This window comes from Notechis scutatus, chromosome 1 (genome assembly GCF_049901735.1).
Source record: "Notechis scutatus isolate UNSWTSFEM ecotype Mainland chromosome 1, rNotScu1.2, whole genome shotgun sequence".
Lineage (NCBI taxonomy): Eukaryota > Metazoa > Chordata > Lepidosauria > Squamata > Elapidae > Notechis > Notechis scutatus.
The window spans coordinates 250,396,393-250,423,129 of NC_142009.1; the positions used below are offsets into that span (position 1 = coordinate 250,396,393).

General features: G+C 37.0%; 1 protein-coding gene across 2 annotated transcripts; it reads right to left on the bottom strand.

Moving 5' to 3' along the window:
• Positions 1–1,578: 1,578 nt before the first annotated feature.
• TCP11L1 (t-complex 11 like 1) lies at positions 1,579–24,422 on the bottom strand. 2 transcript variants are annotated; one of them, XM_026664799.2, is made up of 11 exons: positions 23,955–24,422; positions 22,075–22,190; positions 19,479–19,633; positions 13,251–13,383; positions 12,126–12,246; positions 10,695–10,915; positions 7,536–7,672; positions 6,583–6,770; positions 3,591–3,772; positions 2,418–2,590; positions 1,579–1,933 (listed from the first exon to the last, which is right to left on the bottom strand). In XM_026664799.2, exons 3-11 carry the CDS (start codon positions 19,630–19,632, stop codon positions 1,719–1,721), a joined length of 1,524 nt encoding a protein of 507 aa, XP_026520584.2. In that variant the 5' UTR covers position 19,633; positions 22,075–22,190; positions 23,955–24,422; the 3' UTR covers positions 1,579–1,718. The 2 variants fall into 2 exon arrangements, with proteins under 2 accessions (XP_026520584.2, XP_087807161.1); XM_087951035.1 differs by lacking the exon at positions 22,075–22,190 and having other exon boundaries at positions 23,955–24,147.
• Between the last annotated feature and the right edge of the window lie 2,315 nt (positions 24,423–26,737).

The window sequence follows — 26,737 nt, forward strand, 5'->3', positions numbered from 1 at the left end:
TACATAGAAGCATCTTCTTCCTGCTCTGGATTAAGAGTCATATCTCAGCATGCGAAATTCTGTGCTGTGGGCCTAACAGGGAAGGTGAGTCAGAATTCATTTGGGTCTGCCACCATCTAGCTCAGGGCTGTCAAACTTGTAGCTCACAGGCTGGATGTATCATGGGCTGGCCACTCCCATGCCTGGTTTAGCAAAGGGGGAAAAGTCATGGTACATCACATGACGCCACCATGACAAAGCGAGTTTGACACCACCCCTGATCTAGAGATGAGTGTTCCAATGCCAATATTTGCAACTAGCATAGCAACTGAACTGGTAGTTTCATAATTTCACTCGTAAGGAGGATATAAACTAGGACTTTAATCTGTCTTTTCTTCTAATCCCAAGCTTTATGTAAACAATATTAGTAACATTCAATATATTTATCTTACTCGACTGCTTCAACTATAAAGGTTTGCTTGTCTTTAGTAGCATTTTATACTTCATTAATAGAAAACTAAGAAACTAGGAAATTATTTAATTGTTCTCTGAGATTATCATTTTAATTTCCTTCTTAATATTTAAAACCTCATCCCGTTTTCTCGTTATATCTGGTGAAAAATTCTTATTCAAAGTCACGTTCGTATTTTCTGCAAAGAAAATCTACACTAAGAAACTGCTCTTTTCAAAAAGTTCTCACAGGTCAAAAGAAAAACACTTTCTTGAATCTACAGGATAGCATTCTTATGAATAGGGAAATAAAGAACTGGAAAATATTCTGCAAAAATATATGATTTTGACCGACGATCTGCAGGTACAGAAAAAAAATGCTATAGAAAACCATGGCTCGCAGAAACACAAAAGAGCCTTGGCTTGCAGAATATATATAAAGTGCTTTAACTACCAATATTCAAACTCTGAATATGTGGACATTTAAGTTGTAGATTTTAGAACAGGCTTTAAGAACTATATAAAGTACATACATACATACATACATACATACATACATGTTAGCATGTACTTTGCATAATGCAAACAGGATGGTTTTCATAATTATGCTTATATGTTGCCAAGGGCCATTATGGCTAATAAAGTTATATACCAAGCCAAAATATTTTATGTATATTTTACATAATATTTGATCACTGCTATTGAATTATTTGGAAACGTGTTTGGAAAGCTGTTTCTTTAAACATTTCAATGTTTTTTCAATAGAGGAAAGGTAATTACAGTAAGCCAGCAATAATATCTAACCATAGATTCACAATTTTTTTCCAGGTATGATTCTGCTTTGACAAGAATACAGCAAATCACTTGATTCCTGAATTTATATGTACTCCTAAGCTACTGTCTGAAAGGAACAAGTGGAATGCGGTGATGCAAGCCAACCATGCTGGGGACTTCTGTAAAAAGTCCAATTGGAGTATGATCAGCACAATTCTTGATACACTGCATTTTACCCTAAATGCATAAATGTATCTTCCCCAGGTAATGTTTTAGAGAGAAGTCTGAATAGCAGTGGGCTGTGTAGGTAAAGGTGATCCAGAAGGGTACAGAGCATGGCAGGACTGATTGTAGGGATCCTAAACGAACAACTGGTTTCTAAAGGAAGCTTTCATTTTCCAGCCCTCTTTTACAAAAAAAGAGTAAAAGCAAACTAAAACAGTCTTCTGGCCCTGGACTGAAGCCCTATTATTGAAGGACTGCATACAAATGGATCTGGCATTTTTCCATTTTCTTCACAGCTCAGGAAATTCTTTATTCAATATTTTGCTGAGAATTTCATCATAATAAGGACTGAAAACCAGCTTGTTGTAGTCAACAAGGCGAATATACTTGATAGCAATCTCCTCCAGCTCTCTCTGAATAGGGCCCAATCCACCAAGCACAGGAGGAAGTGATTTCTGATGACCACAAGCAAGGTAATTCTCTAAAAACAACTGGATCCTTGAATCTTGAGAAAAGAAGAGAGTTAATAAGACAATTTAAGAGGCCCTAATTTATCTTGTTCATTTTTCTAGAGCCAAACTAAACTTATGTGGCAAATAAATGATTCTGCTGCTTTCTGGTTCAATAAACCTATCTCAATAATAAATTCTAAACTTCCTTCAGCATTATTGTCTTTTTACTCCAAATATCCCAATGCATCTTTGTATTCTACTCGCATCCAAAGATATAAAATATAAGTGGTCATATCCTGTTTTTATATATATGCAATTATCCCAGGATAAAATCCTGAATCTTTTAAAATCATTTAGCTTGTTCACTTAGCTAAAAGAAATTGTTTATGGATAAAAAAGAAATGGCCTATACAAAGGTTATCCCAAATATTTTCTACTTTTTTATAACATTAACATATTGCATGTTCTCAAATATGAATATGAACTTGCAGACAATTATAAACTCTGAACAAAACTCATTTTATCCATAATGCATACCTATCAATTTAAATACAGCGTTATCAGGATTGGCAAGAGCCTGGATTTGTCCTTTAAGCACAATCACTTTTTCAGATGTAAATGGTGTAAAACCATGCTGGGAAAGGCAACTGTTAGCTTCAGCACAAATCTTTTCACTTATGACAGCCAAAGTTTCATCCAAGTTGAAGGAACTAGAGAGAAAGGTTAGAAGAATTAAAAAATGATAAAAAAAAACTTCCATATATTAGAATAGCTCAGATGAAACTTTAAAGCTGATTTATCTGACAGCAAAATCATAAGCCTTGCCCCAAAATAAAAACCAATAAGAAGTCCTGAAGAAGAAAAATGGCAGTAGTGGAAGCTATGCCATTATTTTTGTGCCTTATAAATATACAGGTAGTCCTCGACTTACAACAGGTTTTTTTTAGTGACCATTCAAAGTTACAACAGCACTGAAAAATGTGACTTATGACCATTTTTCACACAACCTTTGCAGCATCCCCATGATCATGTGATCAAAATTCAGATGCTTGGCAACTGGTTCCTATTTATGACTATTGCTATGTCCCAAGTCACTTGATCATCTTTTATGATGAGCAAAGTCAATGGGGAAGCCGTACTCACTTAACAACCGAGTTATTAATTTCCAACTGCAGTGATTCACTTAACAACTGTGGCAAGAAAGATCGTAAAGTGGGGCAAAACTCATTTAACAGATGTCTCACTTAACAACAAAAAATTTAGGTTCAATTGTAGTCATAAGTCAAGGACTACCTGTAATAGGAAATTAAATTCATAAACAAATGACAATGATGGAAAGTAGCATTTCCTATTCACACTAGGATTAATTATGATTTGGGGGGAGGAATTCAAACCTGCATTTTTCAGAATGCACATGTGAGTTCATTGGCAGCTTTAGGTTAACTGGCTGGCTGTGAATACAGAATCTGTAGGCCCAGTAGACCAACTGGGGTAACGTTGAGATCGGCTGATTTTAAGTAGATTCCTTATTCCAAGTTCAGAAAAATCTACCAAGCGAATAACGTTCCCAATAATTTTAAGGCTTTTTATTATCAATAGAAGTGGGGAAAACACCAGAATCCTTTCAAATAGGTAGGCCTAAGCTCGAAGTTTCATGTCAATAGCATTCAGCATCATACTATAAGAGACCAAAATCTGCAAGGTACTCACGGAAGGTGTAGCCCTGTCAGCAATACTTGGATAGCCATTTTGAGTTTGTTGGTAAAAGCTGGCAAATCAGAAAGAGCTGAGCCTGATGCATTGAATGTAACCAGAAGAATAGCACCAATTAAAATAAGCTGGTCCAAGTCCAGCTGCATTTCCTGGAAACGGCTTTGGTCCATTAACACAGTCTGCAAAAACATTTTCAGCATAGAAAATGAATCTAAGTTTGGAATATAAAGAATGACAAGGTATGATAAGAAAGAAATCTCACAGCCTAACATAAGTGGGCTTATTCAAAGTTCTTAGTATTGTTAATTCCCAAACTATTCTAGGTGTCAGCCTCTCAATCCTTTTGATCTTAAGCTACAAGTATACATGTATGGATTTCCCCCAAAAAATCTCAAAAAACTTTTAACTGGCTAAAATCAAACCTTTAGTAAATACAAAGCTTTCAGAGAAGTAAAAAGAAGTAAAAAGTAAGAAGAAAAGCAAATGTAAAAGTACACCAATAGATCAAATGTTGTATAATTCCTTCTGATTAATTAATATTATATCTCAATTCAAGATATACTTATCTACAATGTCCCATTGAGCTTCTTCAATTAAAAATCATGAGAAAGTTGAACCCTGCCAGGTTCATAGTGTTATAAAAGGTACTAGATTCCATCACCTATCTTGAAGCTGTAAATCTGCTGTAGTTAAATCATTCTGGGCAAAGTTCATATACCAATGAACAGAATGTTCCAGTTTTTAGTAAGCTGATTTTTAAACTACAGTATGGGAAGGAAACCAATATAGATAAAAATTTCTTATAAATCAAAACATGCCATGTGTATCAAAATATATCAGTGAGAAAAACTGGTGGGTCATTCAAACATAATTTATTTACAGCAATTTCCATGACTGATACAACTCATAAAGTATGGGTATAACTTTAAAATCCTAGGTAGCTTGGTACCATAACCTTTGACTTATATAATATATTCTAAACTACATTCTAAGAACTGATTCATGCAGTAAGCATTGTATTTGGTTACATGCATATGCCTAAGACAAAGTGTCATTTTGGTAATAGCTCAAAACTGAGCTGAACTGAAGAAGCTTCCTGGATGACAAGCGAAATGTCTTCAAAGAAAAACAAAGTCCAGTTGCTTCTTGAAAAAGCACCTTTGGGACAACTCAAAACTGAATTCTCTTTTCATTTGTCCCATTGTTGAAATCCTTGTCGGTGCTGCTTTGAACTGCTCAAGTATTACACAGCAGCTTCTCAAATAGTCAGAAAGCTTACTGATATTGCTATTAAATTGTCTCAGATACACTGTTTTGTGAGGTATCCTCTTTCCCAAAACTCCAAGAAACACAATAATAAAAAGGCAATTAGTTCTCTATGAAAATAAAGGATCCAGTATCAATGTTATCTATGTGTCATTTAAAATAGGTTTGCTCTCTAACGAGTACTAATAATTATTTTTCCATGAGGATACATTTATTTATTAGATACATTTTTCCATTTAAAAAATAATTTTATTACAGATTTTATAGCAATAAAAGATATAAATTAGAAGAAAAGAGAAAAAATGCAAGAAAAAGAAGCATAAAAGAACTCTCAAGTGACTTCCCACCCTCTTCAATGCAAGTATAAACAATGCTACTGTATAACTTCTTTGTTGCCTCTTACCTAACAAATATAAAACGCTTCATCCCATAAGCTACCTCTTAACAATAGTCAAGTCAAATATGTAATGTCTTCTTCAATCCAGTTACCAGCAAAAGATCCAAACAAAGCTCTAAAATTTTAATATTAAGTAACATATGTAAAACTCGGCATTCCACATATCAATTCTTAAGTATAACACAATTTAATTTAAAAGGCTTTCAATGATCCCATTATCCTAACGTAAACAAACTAAAAAAGAAACTTCAAGTTGAATATGAAGATAAATCATTTTTCCTTTACAAAAGACAAGCTCTACTACACATTCTAATTAGCAAATTATCCTGTTCAATGTATGGTACATGTCTCTACTCTAACTCATAAGCACATCCACATTTTCACAAAAATATAGTTCCAGCATAATATAAAACACTAAAATTAACATAAAGTCAAATAATAAAATAAATTCTTCAAACTTCCTTACTTTGAAAAAAAAAAGAAAGAAAAAAAAGTTAAATGCAAAATCAGTTTAAGTACTATAAAGTTAGGATTATATAAAATAAGAACATTTAATCCTAGTAGTGTATGTCCAGAATAATGTGATAGTGAAATAAGTGGCTATAAATTTAATAAATACAAAAATAAAAATGTAAGTGAATCCAGAGAAGAGAAAAAGTAAGAAAAGAGAATATCTTCTATTTACAACCTCTTGTGAGTATTTGTACTCTTCTCCATAGGGGAGTCTCTGAGGATTTTATTCTGCTAGTCATTGCTGACTTTAGGGGGTGGTGCTCATCTCCGTTTGACCCAATGACTTTGAAACACTTCCATGGTCATGTGTTCAGCATGACATCACAGAATACAGTTATCTTCCCACTGAAATGATATCTATTTATCTACTTGCATTTGCATGCTTTGGAACTGCTAGGCTGACAGAGCTGGGACAAGAACACGAGCTCCACCCCGTCACATGGCACTCGAGTCTCAAACCTTTCCAGTCAACAAGCCCAGCATCTTAACCATTGAGCCATCACACCATCTCCTCTCCGGAGCTACCCTAAAAATAAAATGGAGGAGCTCCAAGGAAATGGGACTTTCTGTGCCTTCTCTAACAGCCTAAGAACAAGAAGGAAGACATTATTCTCCTGTATACCCAATAAAGAAATGCAACAATTTTCTTTCCCCCTCATTACCCACTCACAACTAGAAATGTGTTTTCTTTCCTTGGATTAAATTCTTCATTGCCTTAACAGGAGGGGTTAAGAACAAGGCTTATTTAAAATCTGTCCTAAGATTCCACACAGTTGTTGTTATCTAGATGTCAGGAATTACAGATATAGTTACTTCTGGGAAAGGTTTCTGCAGATGGTTCCACTTGAGTAGTTGGATATATGCATGATTTTGTACAGCAACAGGACTCAGTGCCGGAACTTTAATAGCAAAGGCAGCATCATTATTACTAGCACAGGCAACTTTGGATTGTAGATCAACCATGGCTTCTTGCAGCCATTTAGTCACAAAATCTAAGGAATCTATTTGAGAGAGAGAGAGAGAGAGAGAGAGAGATTTTTTTTTTCATTCAGTCATTACTCCACCAATTTATTTATTCATTTAAAATAAACCTATACTGCCTTTCAAGAGTGATTTCTGCAGCAAAATACTCATCATGTGCTTCAGAACCATCTCCAGCTTATATCCCAAAAAATACTGATAATTTCTCAAATCCAGGTTATCACACACCTAGCCCCATACAGGAACCAGGAAGGACTTAAATCAGGCCCACAAGTGGAAGGGGTCATATACTGAAGCTATCACAAAATTGGCAGGTACCACCATTTCTTATGCCCATTTAGTTACTCATTATCATAACTAAAACACTTGAATAATTATGGCTACCATTATTGTCCATTTTCCCAGGACATTTACAATCATCCAACACAAGAAATAGATTCCACATTGCAGAATAGCTGCCAGATTTACATAACAAAACCCATGAAATCTGGTGTAATTTTTTTATTTGGCTCAATGATATATAAAGATGTGTGAAACAGCACTGATTATGCAGGCATTTGGTGGTAGTTTTTAATTTGTTTTGACTTGCATCATTTTGGATGGCAGGGAAACAGGGACTGGGGTCATATCTTATGAAGTTTTTTATTTGATATTCTTTTGAATACTGAACAATTAAGTAAGTTGTTAAAAAATGAAACTGAATATTCCTGCTGATTCTACTTCATAAATTCCATTTTAACAATAGAAGTGTATCATTTAGTAAAGGAAGGCAAGAAAAATCATACTTGGCTGTTTTTCATACAGTTCCTGAAATTTCTTTCTTTCATATTCTACTGACTGTTGCATTAAATGTGGCCTAATGCTACTGACAGCAAAATTAGCCATGTCCATTTTCATCAAATCCAACACAGAGAAAATTGCTCTGCAAAAAATAAAAAGACATTAAGCTTTTTAAAATTTAGTCATACTTTTAAAAAATAAAGCAAGCCTTGAACAGTCAAGAAAATTAACTAAGTCAAAAGAAAATGAAGAATTAGTCTTCTTTCAAGGGAAGTTTATGGAAATAATGAAGTATTATCCAATAGTAGTTACATCGGAATATTGCTTTATATATTATCCTTATTACAAAGCTTTAAATCAGAACTAGAACTTCTGATCTTAAATTCCCATTATATGGAGATATATCACGTTCAGCCTTTGTATTTGAAAATTACTGTATGAGATTTGAATTACACTTGAAAGATACTAGATTGGAGGAAGCTTCATTATTTTACAAATTATCTTTAAATAGCAATCTTATATCTATTCTCTGGGGAGAAAGTTCCATTGAATCAATTTGGATTGATTTCCGAAGAAAGGCAAATAGCATGATTTTATCCATACTTATTCTGATAACTCTAGCCCAGTTCCTTCTGATAACATATGCCCACCTCAGAGCAATTCCACTTCTGAATGCCAGGGAAAAGGATCTGCTGTGATGAAATGCTACCCATCAGACAATTCCTTCTACACAGAAAAATGGCATTGATGCAAAATCCCAAGCTAGTAATGTTCCTCCCAACACATAGGGCTTTTTTTCTGGAAGGAATCCATATTTATAGTCAGGGGAGCCGTTAAATAAGAGAACTCACTGAGACTGGGAAAGAAAGGAATCAAAAAAGGAAAAAAAACAGACCCAATCAGCCTAACATCAATACCGGGGAAGATACCGGAAAAGATAATAAAAAACAGATCTGCCAACATCTAGAAACAAGTAAAGTAACAACTAGCAGTCAGCATGGGTTTGTTAAAAACAGATCATGCCAAACCAATCTTATTTCATTCTTCAATACAGCGACTAAATTAGTAGACCAGCAAAATACTGTGGACATAATATATTTAGATTTCAGCAAAGCATTTGACAAAGTAGACCACAACCTACTTCTTAGTAAGCTAGAAAAAAGTGGAATAGATAGCACCACCACTAGATGGACTCGCAACTGGCTGGCAAACCGTACTCAACGAGTAGTCCTTAATGGGTCTAAGTCTACATGGAGGGAAGTAAGCAGTGGGGTGCCACAAGGTTCTGTCTTAGGCTCAGTACTCTTCAATATCTTCATTAATGACTTAGATGAGGGAATAGAAGGGGAACTTACCAAATTTGCAGATGATATTAAGCTGGCAGGAATAGCTAACACCCAAGAAGATAGGCTCAAGATCCAGATGGATCTTGACAGACTAAAACACTGGGCCGTATCTAACAAAATGAAATTCAATGTAGAGAAAAGTAAAGTCCTACACTTAGGCAAGAAAAACCAAAAGTACACATATAGACTGGGTGAAACCAGGCTCAATAGCAGTAACTGTGAGAGGGATCTTAGAGTCTTAGTGGACAACCAACTAAATATGAGCCAGCAGTGTGCAGCAGCAGCCAAAAAAGCTTATGCAATCCTAAATTGTATTAACAGAGGGATACAATCAAGATCAAGGGAAGTACTAATACCACTCTATAAAGCCTTAGTAAGACCACACCTAGAGTACTGCATCCAGTTTTGGTCACCACATTATAAAAAGATGTTGAGATTCTAGAAAAAGTACACAGAAGAGCAACCAGGATGATTAGGGGACTGGAGGCTAAAACATACAACAAACAGTTGCAGGAACTGGGCTTGGCTAGTCTAGTAAAGAGCAGGACCAGGGGAGACATGAGAGCAGTCTTCTAATATTTGAGGGGCTGCCACAGAGAGGAAGGGGTCAAGCTATTTTCTAAAGCGCCTGTAGGCCAGACAAGGAACAATGGATGGAAACTGAACAAGGAGAGATTTAACCTGGAAATAAGGAGAAACTTTCTGACAGTGAGAACAATCAACCAATGGAACAGCTTGCCCTCGGAAGTTGTGGGAGCGCCATCACTTGAGACTTTCAAGAAGAGATTGGACTGCCATTTGTCAGAAATGGTGTAGGGTCTCCCGCTTGGGCAGTGGGGGGTTGGACTAGATGACCTACAAGGTCCCTTCCAACTCTGATTATCTGTTATCTGTTATCTGTATGTCAAAACATCACTCATAAAACGTTGCACTCCTGCGCTTATCTGTAAAAGGATACTTAGTCCTTAGGGTACACGTTCTAGGAAAAAGAGGCTCAAACAATTCACAAAGAGCCTACTATTAGGAAATTCGTTCATAAATGAAGGCATGGGTTTTATTTAGTTTGCAAGGTTCTGCATGATAATCTCCCATTTCTTTACCTTAAGCCTGATTAATGAAACTGTGTGGATCTTTACAGGTAGTCCTCGACTTACGACAACAACGGAGCCCAAAATTTCTCTTGCTAAGTGAGACATTTGTTAAGTGAATTTTGCCCCATTTTATGACCGTTCTTCACACATTTGTTAAGTGAATCACTGCAGTTGTTAAGATAGTCACATGGTTGTAAAATGAATCTGGCTTTCCCATTGACTTTGCTTCTCAGAAGGTTGCAAAAGGTGGATCACATGACATGAGGACACTGTGACCATCATAAATATGAACCAGTTGCCAAGCACCTGAATTTTGATCACATGATCACTAAGATGCTGCAATAGTTGTAAGTGTGAAAAACTGTCATAAGTCACTTTCTTCAGTGCCGTTGTAACTTTAAACACTCACTAAATGAACTGTTGTAAGTTGAGGACTACTTGTACTTTGTTAGGATTGGCTATAAGGGGCTTGAACGTTCACCTTAAAGAGCTGGAAATACACCTTACTACAAAACATTACAAGAATTATCCTTAGCCAAAGAATAATCTTCCTTTATTATTCCAAATTTCTTCATTCTTAACATAAGGTCCCCAATAAAAAGCAAAGAAGAAAATATATTCAAGTAGTCCACATAGCATCTAATGCCTGTTAAAAATGATGCAGCTGATTAAGCCATTTTGGACTGAAGACTTATTCTTTTTTTTTTTCCTTTTCCCCCTCTAGCACCTGAACAGAGGAACAATTTCACGAATGTCTTTCAACTTCTGAATTTCTTCATCTCTCGCTGGAGCACAGAGTGTCCCCATCATTCCAATGATGAATTCTACCAGCTTAGAAATGTCAAGGGCACCATTCTCAGCTTCCTGTTTTATCAGATCCAGATCAAGAGCTTCAGTAATCTGATTTCTCAATCGAGTATGGCCAGGCAGCAAAAAAGACAAGAGAGCCTGAAAGAAAGTAATGTCCTTTTTATTAGCTCCTAGTACTAATTACACTGCTGTCATACCATTCAAAAATAAAAACCACTACAGTACAACATTATGTTACTACGAAAAGTGGTTATATAAAAATATACAGTCAAATGACCTTAGGTTTCAGAGTTTTATTTACTGAAATTTGGACATTCAAGATGCAGTTGAATATAGATTTTTGCTCCATTGTTTTTTAAAGCCTCTTGAGCAGTTTAATTGGGAAAAATTGAAAAAGCACAACTGAAACAAAGCAAACAATTCTGTTTCTGCATGCCCTACGTTTTTTGCAACACTTTTCTCTCCCAATACCATGCTACAAAGAAGCAACGGATAGAATTTCAATATGGTAGGCAAAGGCTTATCTAAAAGGGTATAGCCACGGTACAGCCAAATCAAAAAATCTTGTTCAGTCAAGTGGCAGCATAGAATGACCAGCATAATGACTCAGTAGTATCAGGTCATAAGCCAGACAATAGTATATTCATTTTAGAGCAATATATGACAGATTTTAAAGGAGTGAGAAGAGAGCAAAGCAACAAAAGATATTTTAAAACTACAAATAAAGGATCTGCATTGTCCATCCATGTTTCCAAAGCATAAGAAAACAAATAGATCATGATTTTAAGGAAGTAAAAGCTTTCTTTAATGAATCAAACCAGAGTTCATCTAACTCAGCATACCATATTCCACAGTGTTCCAAAAACTGCATCTGAAAATCAAAATGGGACACAAAGGCCCATTTTTACATCTTCATTTGGTAATCCGTGTATTCCATTGTTTTTGAATACTTTAGTACTTTAAGAGTACTAGCAATGATGTAAATGGGATCATTTGGAAGATAACACATATAAATCATCCTTGCTTAATGTTCAGGAATCATTTGAAGTTACAATGGTACTGAACGAAGGGACTTGTGACCAATCCTCAAAGTTCTGACGGTCACAATGCCCCCCCAGTCACATGAACAAAATTTGGACTTTCCACATTTATGACCACCTCCTGCTGCCACTCCTGTCCCCCAACCTGGCTGACCAGCTATTCAAAAGACTTGAATTCAAACTTTGAAGATCATTAGTTGTACAACCAAAACTGTACATAGACTGCTGCTACTTCGGTTATTTTTAAATAATTATATTTGAAGACAGACAAGAAATATTCAAATGACAACAAATACTTTCTATCTTACCTCTTTAATTTCTCCTACCAGTTTAATTGCGTGATCATATGAAGGTGGGCTTTCTTTTAACTGTGTTTCCAAGCAATCCCAAAAAGCTTTGTGGACAATATCTCTTACTCTTTTTTCAAGACTGGTAAGCAAAATGAAGATAAATAAATGAAAACATAATCAGCACATGGGACTTAGAAGAAAAGCAACTCTGATGTGTGGTTAACCAAGAAACACACAAGAAAGGCATGGGTAAATCTCTTGCCAATGAACCCACACAGAGTATATATTCAAGGGGGAATCATAATGGAGAAGGGCAAGATAATTTTTTGCTCGGCTCAATGACTATGATAACAGTACAAGAAATTCAGCTGGTTTTATTACTCATTAAAATATATGGAAGGGAATAGCTACCAGAGAAGGTGAAGAGCTTCAATTAACCCAGGTTTTGAAAGCTTCATGTATTATGTACCAAACAAGCAGTTTGCCTTTATCCCATGCTTGTCTCTGTATGGAATTTCATTTTAAAAAAGCATTTGACCTTTTCACTGTTGTTGGCAGTTGCTAAAACGATAAAATGTGCAATTAAAAAGAAATAATGGAATGCTTGGCCTGGTTTGGGAGACAGCATACCACCTATAAACAAAGAGTGGCACAACTTGGAATACATGATTTTAAGCATTTTTATTTTTTTATATTAAATCATCCGTGACAACTGTTCTTCCTTCTGCAAAGCAATCACACACTTTGGCAAGAGTTGCCCAATTCCTATTGTGTTTTAATAGCTGATACAATACTTTTGTTGTTTGTTTACTGTATATTGTATATTTCATAAGTATTGTATTGTTGCAGGTGCATCTTAAAAATAAATAATTATGTCATAATATATTTTCTATTGCTCTTAAAAGTTTCCATGGGTATTCTTCCATAAAAGAAAAATAGGCTCTCTTTAAGATTGAGTCTAATAGGCTGTAGAAGATTTCCACAAAAATCTTCTATAGTATTGGTCTGAGCATGTTGGAAATCTATTTCTTAACTGCAGTAGTGACCTCACTTTTGGAGCCACTGGTCATGCTTCTTTTCCTTTAAGATTATGAACTATAGCCCAGCTCTAGAATTTTTTTCAACCCATAATAGGCCTCTTACCTGTTTGCTGGCAAGTCAGCTGGCTTAATCTGAAAACCTCCATTGACAACAATCTCATGGGCCAAGGCCATATTTGTAACACCTTTTGCTGTATCCATCAGTTCCTCCACTGACACAAACTGAGCAGGGCTAGCTGTGGACCAAGGAAATATGCTTCAGCAAAGAATATCCTACTTTGTTGAACATACAATCTGATCATTTCAATCAAGCTATACAGTACCTGAAGCGGTAATATAATCATGTATTATACATATGTACCCATCACTATTCGCTTTCAAAATAAAGAATCCTTATGCAACATGGAGAACTAAGAAATGCTATGTAAAATGTTTCTTTTTTATTAACTGATGATAGTTAGGGGGGGGGGGAAAAAGACAATAAAAAAAAAAAAAAAAACCCCCCACCACAAACCACACCCCCGGGGGGGGGGGGGGGGGGGGGGGGGGGGGGGGGGGGGGGGGGGGGGGGGGGGGGGGGGGGGGGGGGGGGGGGGGGGGGGGGGGGGGGGGGGGGGGGGGGGGGGGGGCGGGGGGCGCTTCGTCCGCCGCCCTCCGCCAGCCCTTGGGTGGGCGGGGGGTGGGCCTGCAACCGGCGCCCCCTTCTTTGGGGGTTTTTTTCGGGGAAAAGTTTTTTTTTTTCCCCGCAAATACGGTAATTTATCCCAATCTTGTTATGCCAACATCATTCATACCTGTCAACACATTTCTGCTTTTGCAAATCATCCTAGTTTTTAATCATATCTACATAGTAGTTCACAATCTTTTGTTCTTTAAATTTCTCACTACTCTAGTTTTTTAAGGGTGTTATAAACTCCACAAACAAGCATGTTCTTGGTCTTCTTTTTTCTCTCATCCCACTCACACTTTCTTCATGTATTTGTTGTGCAATTGGATCCTCATCCACTCTTTAGATATGATCAAATTATTTCAGATCTGGCCTGCACATTGTTGTCAAGCATAAAGCCACTTGACACTTCTCAAATTTTGCACATTTGGTCAATCGGAATTTTGACAAGAACCTTCCTAAACATACTTAGATTACTAATGTTTACATTAATCTTTGGTATGAGGAAACAATATAGGCATTCTTCCAGTCTTCATGCACAGATACAACCATCACATGTGTTGAAGAAACTGCACTGCCATTCATAAACAAAGTACATCCAAAGTTCAATGTTTTACAGACTTCCAGTTTGAGCTTCTTCGGCGACAGACCGAAACCTCGTCTCTGCGAGGCTTCGATCCGTGCTTGCCACTGGAGCGCCCTGAGCCGGCTGGTTTCGGGGCTAAGCCACCCCATAGAGGTGGTGAAGAAGGGGGAGACTGCCTGCAGGGTTGAGGAGAGCCGCATCTCTCCTCCCCAGCTGGCCATTACTCCCTTTCCCGAAAGCGGTTGTAGCGGTGGTCAGAAATGGCCACCACAAAGAAGAACTCAACCGGAAAATAATGTGCAGGAGGAAGATAAGAAGAGAAAGTTTTGGTGGACCGGGTCAAACAGCAAAAGCAACAAATAAGGTACCCTGGAATTGAAACTATTAAAAAAAAACAATAACATTGTTCCCTAAGAAGATTTTTAAGCTGCGAAGGAGAGAGAAAAGGGAAAAGATTTGGGTTTTTTTTCTTCTTTTCCTATACTGACAGCTAAGAGACTTCAGCAAGAAATTGGAAAAAAAACCACTTTGACATTAATAGGCATTTAATGCTGAAAATAAAAAGTCAAAGGGATAATAAAGATTTCTGGATAATCAAAAGCTTTTGAAAACAGGAAAGGAGAGAAAAAGAATAAAAGGACAGGATCTGGAAGGGAGGAGACTGCCTAGAATTGAAAAGAACTTACAGCAAAATCTCAACAAGACTTCCAAAAGATACATTTTAACTGAAATATTGCAACAAAAACCCCAGGAAGAGAAAGTGGAAAAAGAAATAAGAAGAAATAACTTTGGACTATTTGGATTACTTGATGATTTCTGGATTTCTGGTTATTGTATTTGAATGACTAAAAGCAATTGGGTGGTTGTTTAAAACTGTTTAAAATGGCTCCACTTTTAGAAGAACTGAAAATGGAACTTAAAAAGTACAAAGAAGATGCACAAGAAGGCAGAGTGAAAAATAAGTATAAAATCAGAAAGCAACAGAAGAGGGAAATGCAGAAGAGAGAATTAGAAGTAGAGAGACAAGGGGGTAAAAAGGTGAGGGAGAAGAAGAGAGGGAAGAAAGAAAGGAAAAGAAGTTATAAAGGACAGAGACAAAATATAGAGAAACAGGGCCTATTTAGAGATAATGGGTGAAAATTTAATGGAAAAAGGGATTCTGCAAATGTACATAAGATAGTATTGTTATATTAGAAACAGAAATAATTTTAGAAAATATGAAACAATGTATGATTAAAATGTTTGATAAAATAGCTATCGTAATTCAGTGGAATGCTTGTCAATAAATAAATGTAACAAAATGAATATTTAATGATTTACAAAACATATGTGAAGAGAAATAAGGGAAAAATTAATTATGGAGATTATATGCGTCTTTAAGGAAGTATGATATTTAATTGAAAAGAAGTGATAATGATGTTAAGATTTTAATGATTATTAATGAAAGAACTGAATTGGAATGGAATGAGGGTTTATAATTACATATATTTATAATTTTTTTTTTTAAAAGAATATAGTGTGTATTATAAGAATGTATACCAAGCAGAATTTGACTGGAAGTTATGTATTATGTATTATATTGAAGGTCATAACCTTAAGGTATATATTGAAGTTTAAATAAGAGTTGAATGGATGTAATTAAAAGATATAAAGGTGTCATACTCCAATTCATAACTACAGGAGAAAATCTGTTTAATGAGAAAAGATAATATGAAATTGAAACAGAACAGACAAAAGTATAAATATAATCAGGCATGATATTCCGCTCTGGAAAAAAAATCGGGGCCGGACAAAAGAGACCCCCGCCGCGTGCCCGGGAGTGCCCGCTGCTTTCCTCGCCGGGCCGGGCGGCAGCGTGTTGCACGGAGGCTGGTCTGTGGCTGGCCCAGTTCCCTTCCTGCCACTCAGCGGCCTCCACTCGCACCGCCCGGGCTCCGTTCAGGTATCCAGCTGGGGCTGTCAGGAGTTGCTACGCCCGGCGCAGCTCACGCAGCTCCAGTCCTGCGTTGCCTCGGGAAGGAAAGGCAAAACCAGGAGCCGCTGCTGCCGTTGCAAAGCACCGCCGCGGCTCTTCCTTTTTGCCTTTCCCTTCCTGAGGCAACGCGGGACTGGAGCCGCGCGGAGCCGTGCCAGCAACTCCTGACTCGGGCCTCCGAGGGGAGGGGAAGGAGGAGAAGAAGGGGTGGGGGAAAGGAGGGGGCGATTCCCCAAAAATCGGAATTCGATTTTAATCGGAAGAATATCATGCCTTGAATTGAGATGAGATAATCAAAATAAAATTGAGAAAATTAAAAGAAATATATATAGAATATAGAAAATATATAGAAAATGTAGAATAGTATAAGATATGGAATAGAACACAAAAAGGAGCATGAAATTGAGTTTTGTGTCTCTATAAAGAAGTTCAACCCGGGACCATGCTATTTTCAAAAAAGATGTTTTACTTGTATTTTGTATGTGTGAAAACACAAATAAAACTTTATTTAAAAAAAACAACAAAGTTCAATGTTTTATCAGTTAAAGCAGCTGTAGTAGCACCTTTACCATTTTTCAGCATTCTCACAGTACTTAAATTATTTTTCATAACTTTCTCTGCTGGGACAGTAACTTTTATAGTTCCTTTCAATTTTACTCTGACATATCCCTATCTTTCCCATTCAAATCTCTATTTTTGTTTCATTTTGCTTTCAACTCAAATTATTTTATCACCTTTATTCTTAATGTAGTTATCTTTGCTATCCCCTGTTCTAAGCCTCTTGTGAACTTCTCTCAATGCAGTTCCTAAAGTTTTAGATTTTGACAGGGAATGAAATGATAAGGGTGAAGCCACATGGAGAGAAAAGATGGGCTTAATGAGCAATCACTCAACCACTGCTTTATCAATATTTACTTCATATTTCTTTATATCCCACCTTTAGAATTTTTACAAGTAAAGCAGCAAACATATCTAACACACCTTCCTCCTCTTATTTTCTTTACAACAGCGATCCTGTGAGGTAAGTTGGGCAGAAAGAGAATGACTTGCCTAAAGTCACCCAGTAGAGGGACTAATGGTGATTTATAAAACTAACAAAGAAATTATAAACATTAATACAGCTAAATCCAGCAATTTAAGTATAGTCTGAAGTATTTTATGTGTTAAAATTCCAAAGAACCGATCATGTTGTACCATTATCAGGACCAATATTTTGGATATTAGAAAGAAAATACAATCCAAGAATTGCATGTTAAGTATCAGGAAGTCTTTATAAAGAACCATGGTGGCACAGTGGTTGGAATGCAGCATTACAGGCTGACTCTGCCCACTGCTAGGAGCTTGATCCTGACCGGCTCAAGGTTAACTCAGGCTTCCCTCCTTCCAAAGCCAGTAAAATGAGGACCCAGATTGTTGGAGGGAATATATTGACATTGTAAACCACTCACAGTGTGCTATAAAGCACTGTGGGGTGTTATATAAGTCTGCTATTGCTATTAATAATAAAGAAGCTTTTAATTATGATGTTGATATAGTTCTAACAGAATCCAATTCAAATTTTCCATACTCAATCCACAGAAATTAACTTTACTACCTTTGAAATGAAAAAGTGGTTTTCATTAGAAACTTAGGTGTAAGCATATGTACATACTACCATGTTTCTCATATAATAAGGCTGGGTCTTATTTTTTTTTGAGCCCCGAAAAAATGGCTAGGCCGTCTTTTCGGGGGTGACTTAATTCCCCCCCCTTGCATCTTTGGGCGGGTGGGGGGCAACGGCTTGGATGTTGACCTCGGCGTTGGTGGGGCACTTCGTATCAGGGTCAACGCAGGCAGCACCATATCCGGGTGTGCCACAAAAGTACTTCCTAACGGCAAGCCCCCCCCACCATTCCCCCCATTTCGCATATTTTAATATAGGCCTCAATTTGGGGAGAGGGGCTTAATTTCATTTCATGCCTATAAAACATGCTGGGACTTCCTATTGGGGGAGGCCGTATTGTTGGAAAAACGGCATTTTTCATCTCTTTTCTGAAAAAACATGGTCACCAAAAAATGAAGGTCTCCCCCAAAGGAAAGGGAATTGAAATGTTGGGTAAATAAATTATATTATTATTATGGTTGGTTGCACAGTTAGCCAGGTGTTTGGACTGGATTTGGCATTTTTATCAATGTATTGATTATCATTATTTTCATTATAGTATCCATGCTTTGAATAAGAGTTAGTGGCACACAGAGATTAAGGATAAACAAAGGGCCATCTGTGTAAGATGAAACAGAAATGTGATTGCAAAATAGAATCAGCATTTAGTTCTTAATTCAGAAAATCTCCCAGATTGGCAGACTGAAGATTGGGCAGTTTTATGTTAGCCAGACATTAGATTGCTAATTAGCTTAAAAAAAAACTTTTATTGAGACGTTTTACAGTATCATAGTGAACATTCTAATGTATACATAGTACATATTAAATATGTTTAGTTTAATTAATGTGTGATCAAAACCAAAATATCAAACCTAATATAGTCAGAAAAAAACAAAAGGAAACACCTTTCCCAGGAAATTAATAATATTATCAACCATCAAGGCAGAGATAAATCTGCCAGTAGGTGCTGCCAAAATTAATCTCAAAAGCTGTCATATAACAATTATAATCAAACAATCATAGCAAACCCTATACATTTCTGCAGGCATTTTTTAATTCTAACCAAGCCAAACAAGAAATTAGTAGGAGCAGAATTAATTCAGAGCACTATGGCTGATTAAATGGGCAGTGCAACAGAATGTCCAAGAGTATCTGTTTGAGGAAGGGCCCAGGGGACCTTGCGGTAATATATACTGTTGAATTTTCCCTCCAGGAACATAAATGGCAAGGCATTCAATCTGGCTAATGAAAGGATTTTTTTCTATAGAGGAATTAGGTAAAGAATCAGGTAATTTTCTTGGAAAACACATTCATAGTGAGTAGTTTCTGAGATTTTTTGAGGTGAGGGTAATGTTCCATTTATCAGAAGAAGGCTGCATAGATGTGCAGAGCAAAAGGAAACTTGCAGGACAATTATTTTGCTTGTGGTAAAAAGTATTCTATTGAAATAATTTTGCTTACCCTCAGGTATGTTGCTTCTACTAGGACTTGGTGTGTCCTGTCGAATCTTCTTTCGGACAACCTGCTCTGCATTGTCCACCTGGTCCTGTTGATTATCCTGTGACACATCTGATTTTCCCTCAGTTACATTTGGTATGTTTGGATCCTGAGACATCCTCAATTTTGGCAGTTAAGAAAGATGGAATTAGACATTCATATATTATCACTGTTGCCAAATTATATACTAAACCATTATTCATACAAATTTGCATCTACCATAATTGATGTAATCTAATTTTTAAAGGTGAGAAAAGTAGAATACTAAAATAACAACCTAGAAGTTATAATAATCCTATTCCATTTTTTTAAAATTCGGCATGATATATTTGATTCTGCAGATTAAGAATTACATGTCTGGAGTGTACTCATTTAATAAGCACACTCACACACAAGTTGAATAAAGTGTTTTGTTGAACAACTAAATCCTAGGATTGCTTTCAGATGAAACTAACAATCATAGGTAGACACAGTGGGGAAAAAGAGCATTGCACAAAATCTTTGTGTTTGTTTATAGAGTTTTTTTTTAATTCTGTTTTTTGTTTTGGGATAGGAAACCTTAAATCTGATACCACTTTATTTTGAGATATATGTAGTACCCAAGATGCCAAGTGATAAAATAAGCAACATTCATCACTCAGTGAACTTATGCCATACTGAAATACTACTCTTGAAGTAAATGTTCTAAAGCTCAAAAAAAAACACAGAATTAACTTTAAAGCTAAATGGCAATATAGTATTGGCTATGGACCAAATGGATTCCAATTAAACTAAAACATATTGTGCAATAGCATCTCTCATCCCTGCAAGAGGAATTCCTGCCTAGGCCTCAGACTTTTAATTAAATATTCATCTAGTTGTCCAAAACATAAATAATTACAATTTCTCTGAGTGCAATGACTGCTAATGAGAAACAAGGCACCAATTTCCAAGCAGAGTGTGAAAGACAGTGCTTTTGTCAACTTTCTGCACCCAGAACAGAATGAAACAAAATTCATCCCTTGCTGCATTTCCATGCTGGCTAGAGGGACAGCATCCTGCTTTGTGTGTAAATTGCAAACCAACAGATATGATGCTAAGGGAAAGAGATGGTCATATGATCAACCTATTGTGCTTTGATTCCAAAAGAATATCTGGCATGGTTGTAAACATAAGAAAGAGACATACTGACCAGCAACATATATGCAGATCTATATCTCTGCCACCAGAGAAAAGCACATAAGGTGTCTTTATGGATGGTGAGTACCAAGCAAGTCAATGAAATACTATATTTTTCTATACATTGTTTACTTGTTTTATTGTAAGCTGTCCCGAGATGGGCAGCCATATAAATTTCATAGTAAACAAATAAATAAAATTTCCACCAATCTATTGAATTTCTTGTTCAGTTACTGTTTATTTTTTATTGTTTTATATTTAAAAGTGACTGATGAAGGATAGCCTATCAATCTTTTCTACTCTATAATGATGATTGAACTGATCTACATTTGTATTTGCACATGGAGTTGTGAACATTTTAAGTTTAAAAGTTGTCTATTATGACATCAAAAGTATATTTAAGTTTTTGTGCATAACTATTATCAAATAGATATTGGAAAATTACACTTCACTTCCTATACTCAAAATACTGACGTTTTAAGATACATTCCTTCTCTGAATACCTGTTAAAACATATGTTTTGTTTACAATATTAGAGTCCCCTATAGCTATAGGTAAAGACAGAATAAACAGAATAAACATGCTAACTCACTGCAGATCCTGGCACAATGCAGCAATTGAAAAGGAGTAGGTAGCAAAATCTTAAACATCCTAACTATAACAGAGGTACAGAATTATTTCCAGAACCAAGACTGGTCTTGAACAACTTACTATGGCCAACTCGCCACAGACATTTTGCCACAGCCAACTTATTATGCATTCAGTGTTTATCAGCACAGAATATGCAGCTTTCCAAACCGTAACTCTGAGTGCCAACAGTATCATTACTATTAATAATTATGGTCTGTTGTTCCAACTCAAAATGAAAACTGAACCCATGTTTTGAGGCACAAGTTTAGTTTTAATTTTTTTTCTGAGAAACTTATATTTTTACAATAAGGAAGTCCCTTATTCTAAACAAGTAATAGGAGAAAATATCTTGCAAGATAAGGTTGTTAGACTTTTAACAAACTACACATATATGCTGAAATACATATGCTAAGGTGCAGTGTTTTAAAAAATGGAGCTTAAAAATAATCTAGCTCTAAAATCTTTGTCCTATTTTAGTTCATTGTTTCAAAGATAAATTAGTCTTGTTGAAATTCTTTTATAATCCAGAAATCAACGTCCCTGTAGCAAGCAGACATAAATCATGTGAATTATAGTTCATAGAATCTTTTGCACAGATAGTAGTCAACTGTATCATGAACAAAATATTAACACTGATCGTTTGTTATTAATAAAATAAAATTTAATTTTAAAAAGGCATTTCTACAATCAGCATCTGAATAAAAGTCAGATTACTGAAATCAATTTTCTATATCACTCCAGAACTCTGTCTGCCTTATAAATGAACACTTACTTTTCACTTTAATGTCCTTGTAATAAGGTATAAATATGTATAGGTATAGAAGAAAAAAAAACCACGAAAACAAGATGATAATTTCTAGCCAGCAAAACCAAACAGGATCAAGACTTCTGAAAGACAGACATACCAAAATTACACTTTTTTAAAAAGACAAGAAAAGCTGAAAGTATTAATAACAAACCCTGTTTCTCACAAATACAGAATGCTAGATTTAGTATAACGATTTGTAGGAATTTAAGACAGACGCACTTTTTCTCAATGACTGCCTTTTTTCCCCTAACCATGCCACCAAAATGGATTACCAAAATGAATTATTAAAATGAACAAGGAGCAATGGCTGGAAACTAAGGAGAGAACCAGCTCAGAACTAAGGAGAAATTTCCTGATAATTAGAACAATTAATCAGTTTGCCTTCAAAAATTGTGGGTACTCCATCACTTAAAGTTTTTAAGAAGAGATTGGACAAATTTGGCTTAATACTTCTATCCAAAAGAATTCTAATTCTTGAGATTGTTTGATGCTGAATAGATCTGAAAGAATATTTATACTCTTATATGCAATTACAGTAACCAACATGCCAACCATGATCAATTTTTAATTTGGAATCAGATTTATCCTCATGGAAAGGTCAAAAAATAATTATGTCAGCCATGATTACATGATTTAACCCCACCTCTTTACATGGCCACACATACAACATGTGTAAAGAGAGATAGGGTTTATAGCTGCCATAGTGAACTGACCTTTTTTTTAAATTAAACTTTCCCCAAAAAAATCGTGTTTTCCTCCTTTCCTTCAACATTCTTCCCTGCACACACCAAGCCTTAATGTAAGGCACAACACATACGTCTATTTGCAGAACCTTTCTCAATGTAAGTCACACAAAAAGTATGAAAATACTTTTCATCAGGGTTGCTGATGCTGATTTTCCACTCTCTATCTGGGTTTATAGCTTTTTCTTTTAATATTTAATGAAATCTAAGTTCTTCTATACATTACATTATATTGTATGTATTAAATAGATAAAAATAACTTAGTTTAAGCTGACTGTATTTTTTGTTATCATGCGTGTCTGGTTTGAGGGTGAAATCTTGGTTGGTTTAGGAAACCTTGCTGACAATGGGTAAATTGATAGGTTAAAAATAATTCAGTTTAAAACTCATTTATTGTGTTTGCTGTTATTTGGGGGTTTTTTTGTGTAGAATCTGGGCATGAGTATGAAATCTTGGTTGTTGTTTTTTTAAGGAACTCCACTGGCAAATGGTTTCTCATTCTGTTCTTTCACAAGCCCAGGAACTAAGGAAATAAAGAAGCAACCTTTGAAATTTTTCCATCAATAAACAGCTCAACCACCCCCAACCCGCACTGACAGGTAAGATGCTAGAATATAAGCAGACAGCAAACAGCGCTCCTTGCTAGCACTGATGATGTTAAGGGTAATGAAACGTCTGCAAGAAAACAAGCAAACCCAGAGAGCACCAAAGACCCCTCGGTTATTTTTCTTCCCAAGGCCAAGGTCGGCAGCCTGGGCGGGAGTGGGGGGTGAGACGAGGCACGGGCGTCAGAAAAAAAGTCCTTGATCACCCCCGCTGCAGCGACTGGTGAATTAAATCGTTTTTCTCGCCGTCTCTGCTGCAGGGACAAGATGGTTTTATTTAAAGGACTTACAATCGCGGCTAAGCCTGCATCTGACGGATAGAGAGGAGGCCTTTCCGTTTCCCAAAGCCACACGCCCCCTCCCCCTCCCTCTTCTAGCCACAGCTATCCAGCCCATTTAGTGCCGAGGGGGAGAGGAAGAGGGCCGGCACTAAATGGGCTGGGTCCTTAGGTCGCTCTCTCCCCCCACTCCCAGCCCCGTCTGCTTCCTTGCTTACCTGCGCGGGCGGCGGCAATTTTTCACCCCCTCTTGCGACCAGCTCCCAAACGAGGCGGGATGGAGAGCGGAAAGCCGAGGCAGGGCGCGGCGCCGGCAGCGCAGTACCAACAGCAGCCACACGGGAGGCCAGACACGGAGCTTCTTCTCGCGTTTCTCCTCACGGCCAACCGGGGGTCTGCAGCGGCACGGAAGGGGCTGTCAGTCCGCCGCAGAGCGCAGCCATGTTAGCTCCCCGCTGAGGCGAAAGAGAGGGCGCGCATGCGCGTGCAGGCCTGAGGGACAATAAGCGAGAGGCGGCGAAAAGATGCCAGTGCTCCGGCGGCGTTGTTCTCGGAGGGGGCGAGGAGAGAAGGTCTTTCTCTGCAGAGATCGGACAGGGTCTCCCCACCCCCGAAGCCCGTTCCAGCAGCCCCGGGCTCAGCATCCAGTTCTCCTCCTCCTCCCCCGCATTACTGTGTTTTCCTCTGGGCGGGCAGATCCGCCTCGCAAGCAAAACAATTCCGCCTTCCCAAAGCCCCGGGAATAGGAGCGTGGTTTTGATTTTAAAGTTGGGAAGAGAGAAAAAATGGGGGAAAGACTGCTGGTAATGATGTTTTAATTATTATTATTTTCCAAAGCACCAGAAGGTAAGGCAAGAAACACTGGATGGAAACTAATCAAGGAGAGAAGCAATCTGGAATTAAGGAGAAACTTCCTAACTGTGAGGACAATTAACCAGTGGAACAGTTTGCCTTCAAAAGTTGTTTTATCATTGGAGGTTTGATTGGACAGTCACCTATCTGAAATGGTATAGGATCATTTAATGGTACCCCCATTACATTATCACTGTAATTTAAGTCTAGTGACTTCTTGAACAAATTCACACAATGAGCTAAGCTATAGGGTCTCCTGCTTGAACAGGGGGTTGAAGCAGAAGACCTCTAAGGTCCTTTCCACCTCTAATCTGATTGATTGAGTGTAAAGGCTCTGCTGATTCTTTTTATGACCCAGTGAAGCAGGTTATTAGTAAATGCTAAGAAGAAACACAGTATATTAGAATGCAAAAGAACTTTACAGTAACTGGATGTTCTTTCCGTAGATGCTGGCTAGGATTTCTGCAAGCAATTCCAAGGCAAATGCAAACAAACAGTAATGAAAAAAAAAAACATTTATCTTTGTACAGGTAGTTTTCCATTTACAACATATTTGTGTAATGACTGGTCAAAGTTACAATGGCACTGAAAAAAGTGGCTTATGACCAGTTCTCAAACTTCTGACTGTTGCAGCATCTCCACAGTCCCATGATCAAACTGGATGCTTCGCAATCAGCATGTATTTACAATGATTGCAGCATCCCTGTGCCCTGGGGATTGTCATTTGCAATCTTACTAGGAAGCATCTGACAAGGAAAGTCAATGGAAGAAGCCATATTTAATTAAAGATCACGATTCACTTAATTGTAGTTATTTGCTTAATGATGTAGGCAAAATAAAAAGATCATGAAATGGGGTGTGACTCACTTAACAACATGGAAATTTGGGGCTCAATTGTACTCATAAGTTGAGGATTTCCTATACGTACAAACAAGCACAATACTATAATGAAAAAGAAAGGCAATTACAGTACTCCAGTCCTCAAAGCAACAGCAATAAAAGAAGCAACAAGAGCTGCAACAAGAGGTTCACTTCTCTGGTTCTCCTTACAGAAGCAAGGAGGAGGGAGGGAAATTGCGCCAGCTGTGAAGTCACCAGATCTTGTTTGGTCATGTGATGGGGGGGAAACCCATGCATGACCACATAGATCTCAGAAATTGCTCATTGTAACCACATGCAACTTCCCAATCCCAAAGACAGGTCATAGGACAAAAAATTGTCGTTAATATGAGATTAAATGAGGTTATACAGAACATAGAATTGGAAGGAACCTTGGAGGTCTTCTAGTTCAATCCCCCTGCCCAAGCAAGAGATCCTACAGTATATCATTTTGGACAAATGGTTGTCTAATCTCTTATTTAAAAACTCCAATGACGGAGCACCCACATATGTTCTGCAAGCAAGCCGTTCCACAGGTTAAGTTCTCCTTATGCAGCACTAGGTTGTCCAGTGACTTTAACAAGCTGAGTAGGGCAAGAATTCTTAGAACAGGCCAATCAATGAAGCTTCATTAAAGAGGAAGCTTACTGCATGGTTTTGGGTTAATTGCTTTCAATTTATAACGTTTTATACATATCCTAAACATATTGGTAGAAAGAAATTGATTCATGATCAGAGAGCATTTTTTAAATAAAATGCATACAGGTTAAATAAGTAAAAATATATCCATGCATAAGTTGAAACAATCAAATAATAAAATAGGGATAAGCAACGAGGAAATACAGTCACTGATATTAGAAAAAAATACAATGTTAGTCCCCCTTAAACAGTGGCAGACCAATTCACATTGATCAGATTATCACCATTTACCTTTTTATTAAATTCCATTGGAGAAAACCTATGGGGTTTTTTTTTAGAAGCTTCTGCGGAAATATCTGCTGGCAAAAACTGAACACTCTTAGACTCAGTCCATCCTCTGCACTTAGCAATAATTAAGTGCAGTAATGTAGGTAGCATACTAGGCAATATATGGTAATACGGTATACGGTATGAGTTATTGCTTTGATAGCTACATCTGAACAGTTGCAGTGAAGTAGTTCTGTGGTGCACAGTGTTGTTCCCCATGGTTCTAATAAGGAGAAAGCGGAACTGTTTTCCTAGCTCTTATTTATGGCTATTATCTAAGAGTTAACCTTTGGGGAATAAGACA

Bases quoted from the DNA above. Each gene is read 5' to 3' on its own strand.
- TCP11L1 (XM_026664799.2), bottom strand. From the start codon at position 19,632: ATGTCTCAGGATCCAAACATACCAAATGTAACTGAGGGAAAATCAGAT. The intron at 7,673-10,694 runs GTGCTAGAGGGG...TATTTTTTGCAG, and splicing joins GAAATTGTTCCTCTGTTCAG to AGCAATTTTCTCTGTGTTGG. The intron at 6,771-7,535 runs GTATGATTTTTC...TCTCTCAAATAG, and splicing joins ACTGTATGAAAAACAGCCAA to ATTCCTTAGATTTTGTGACT.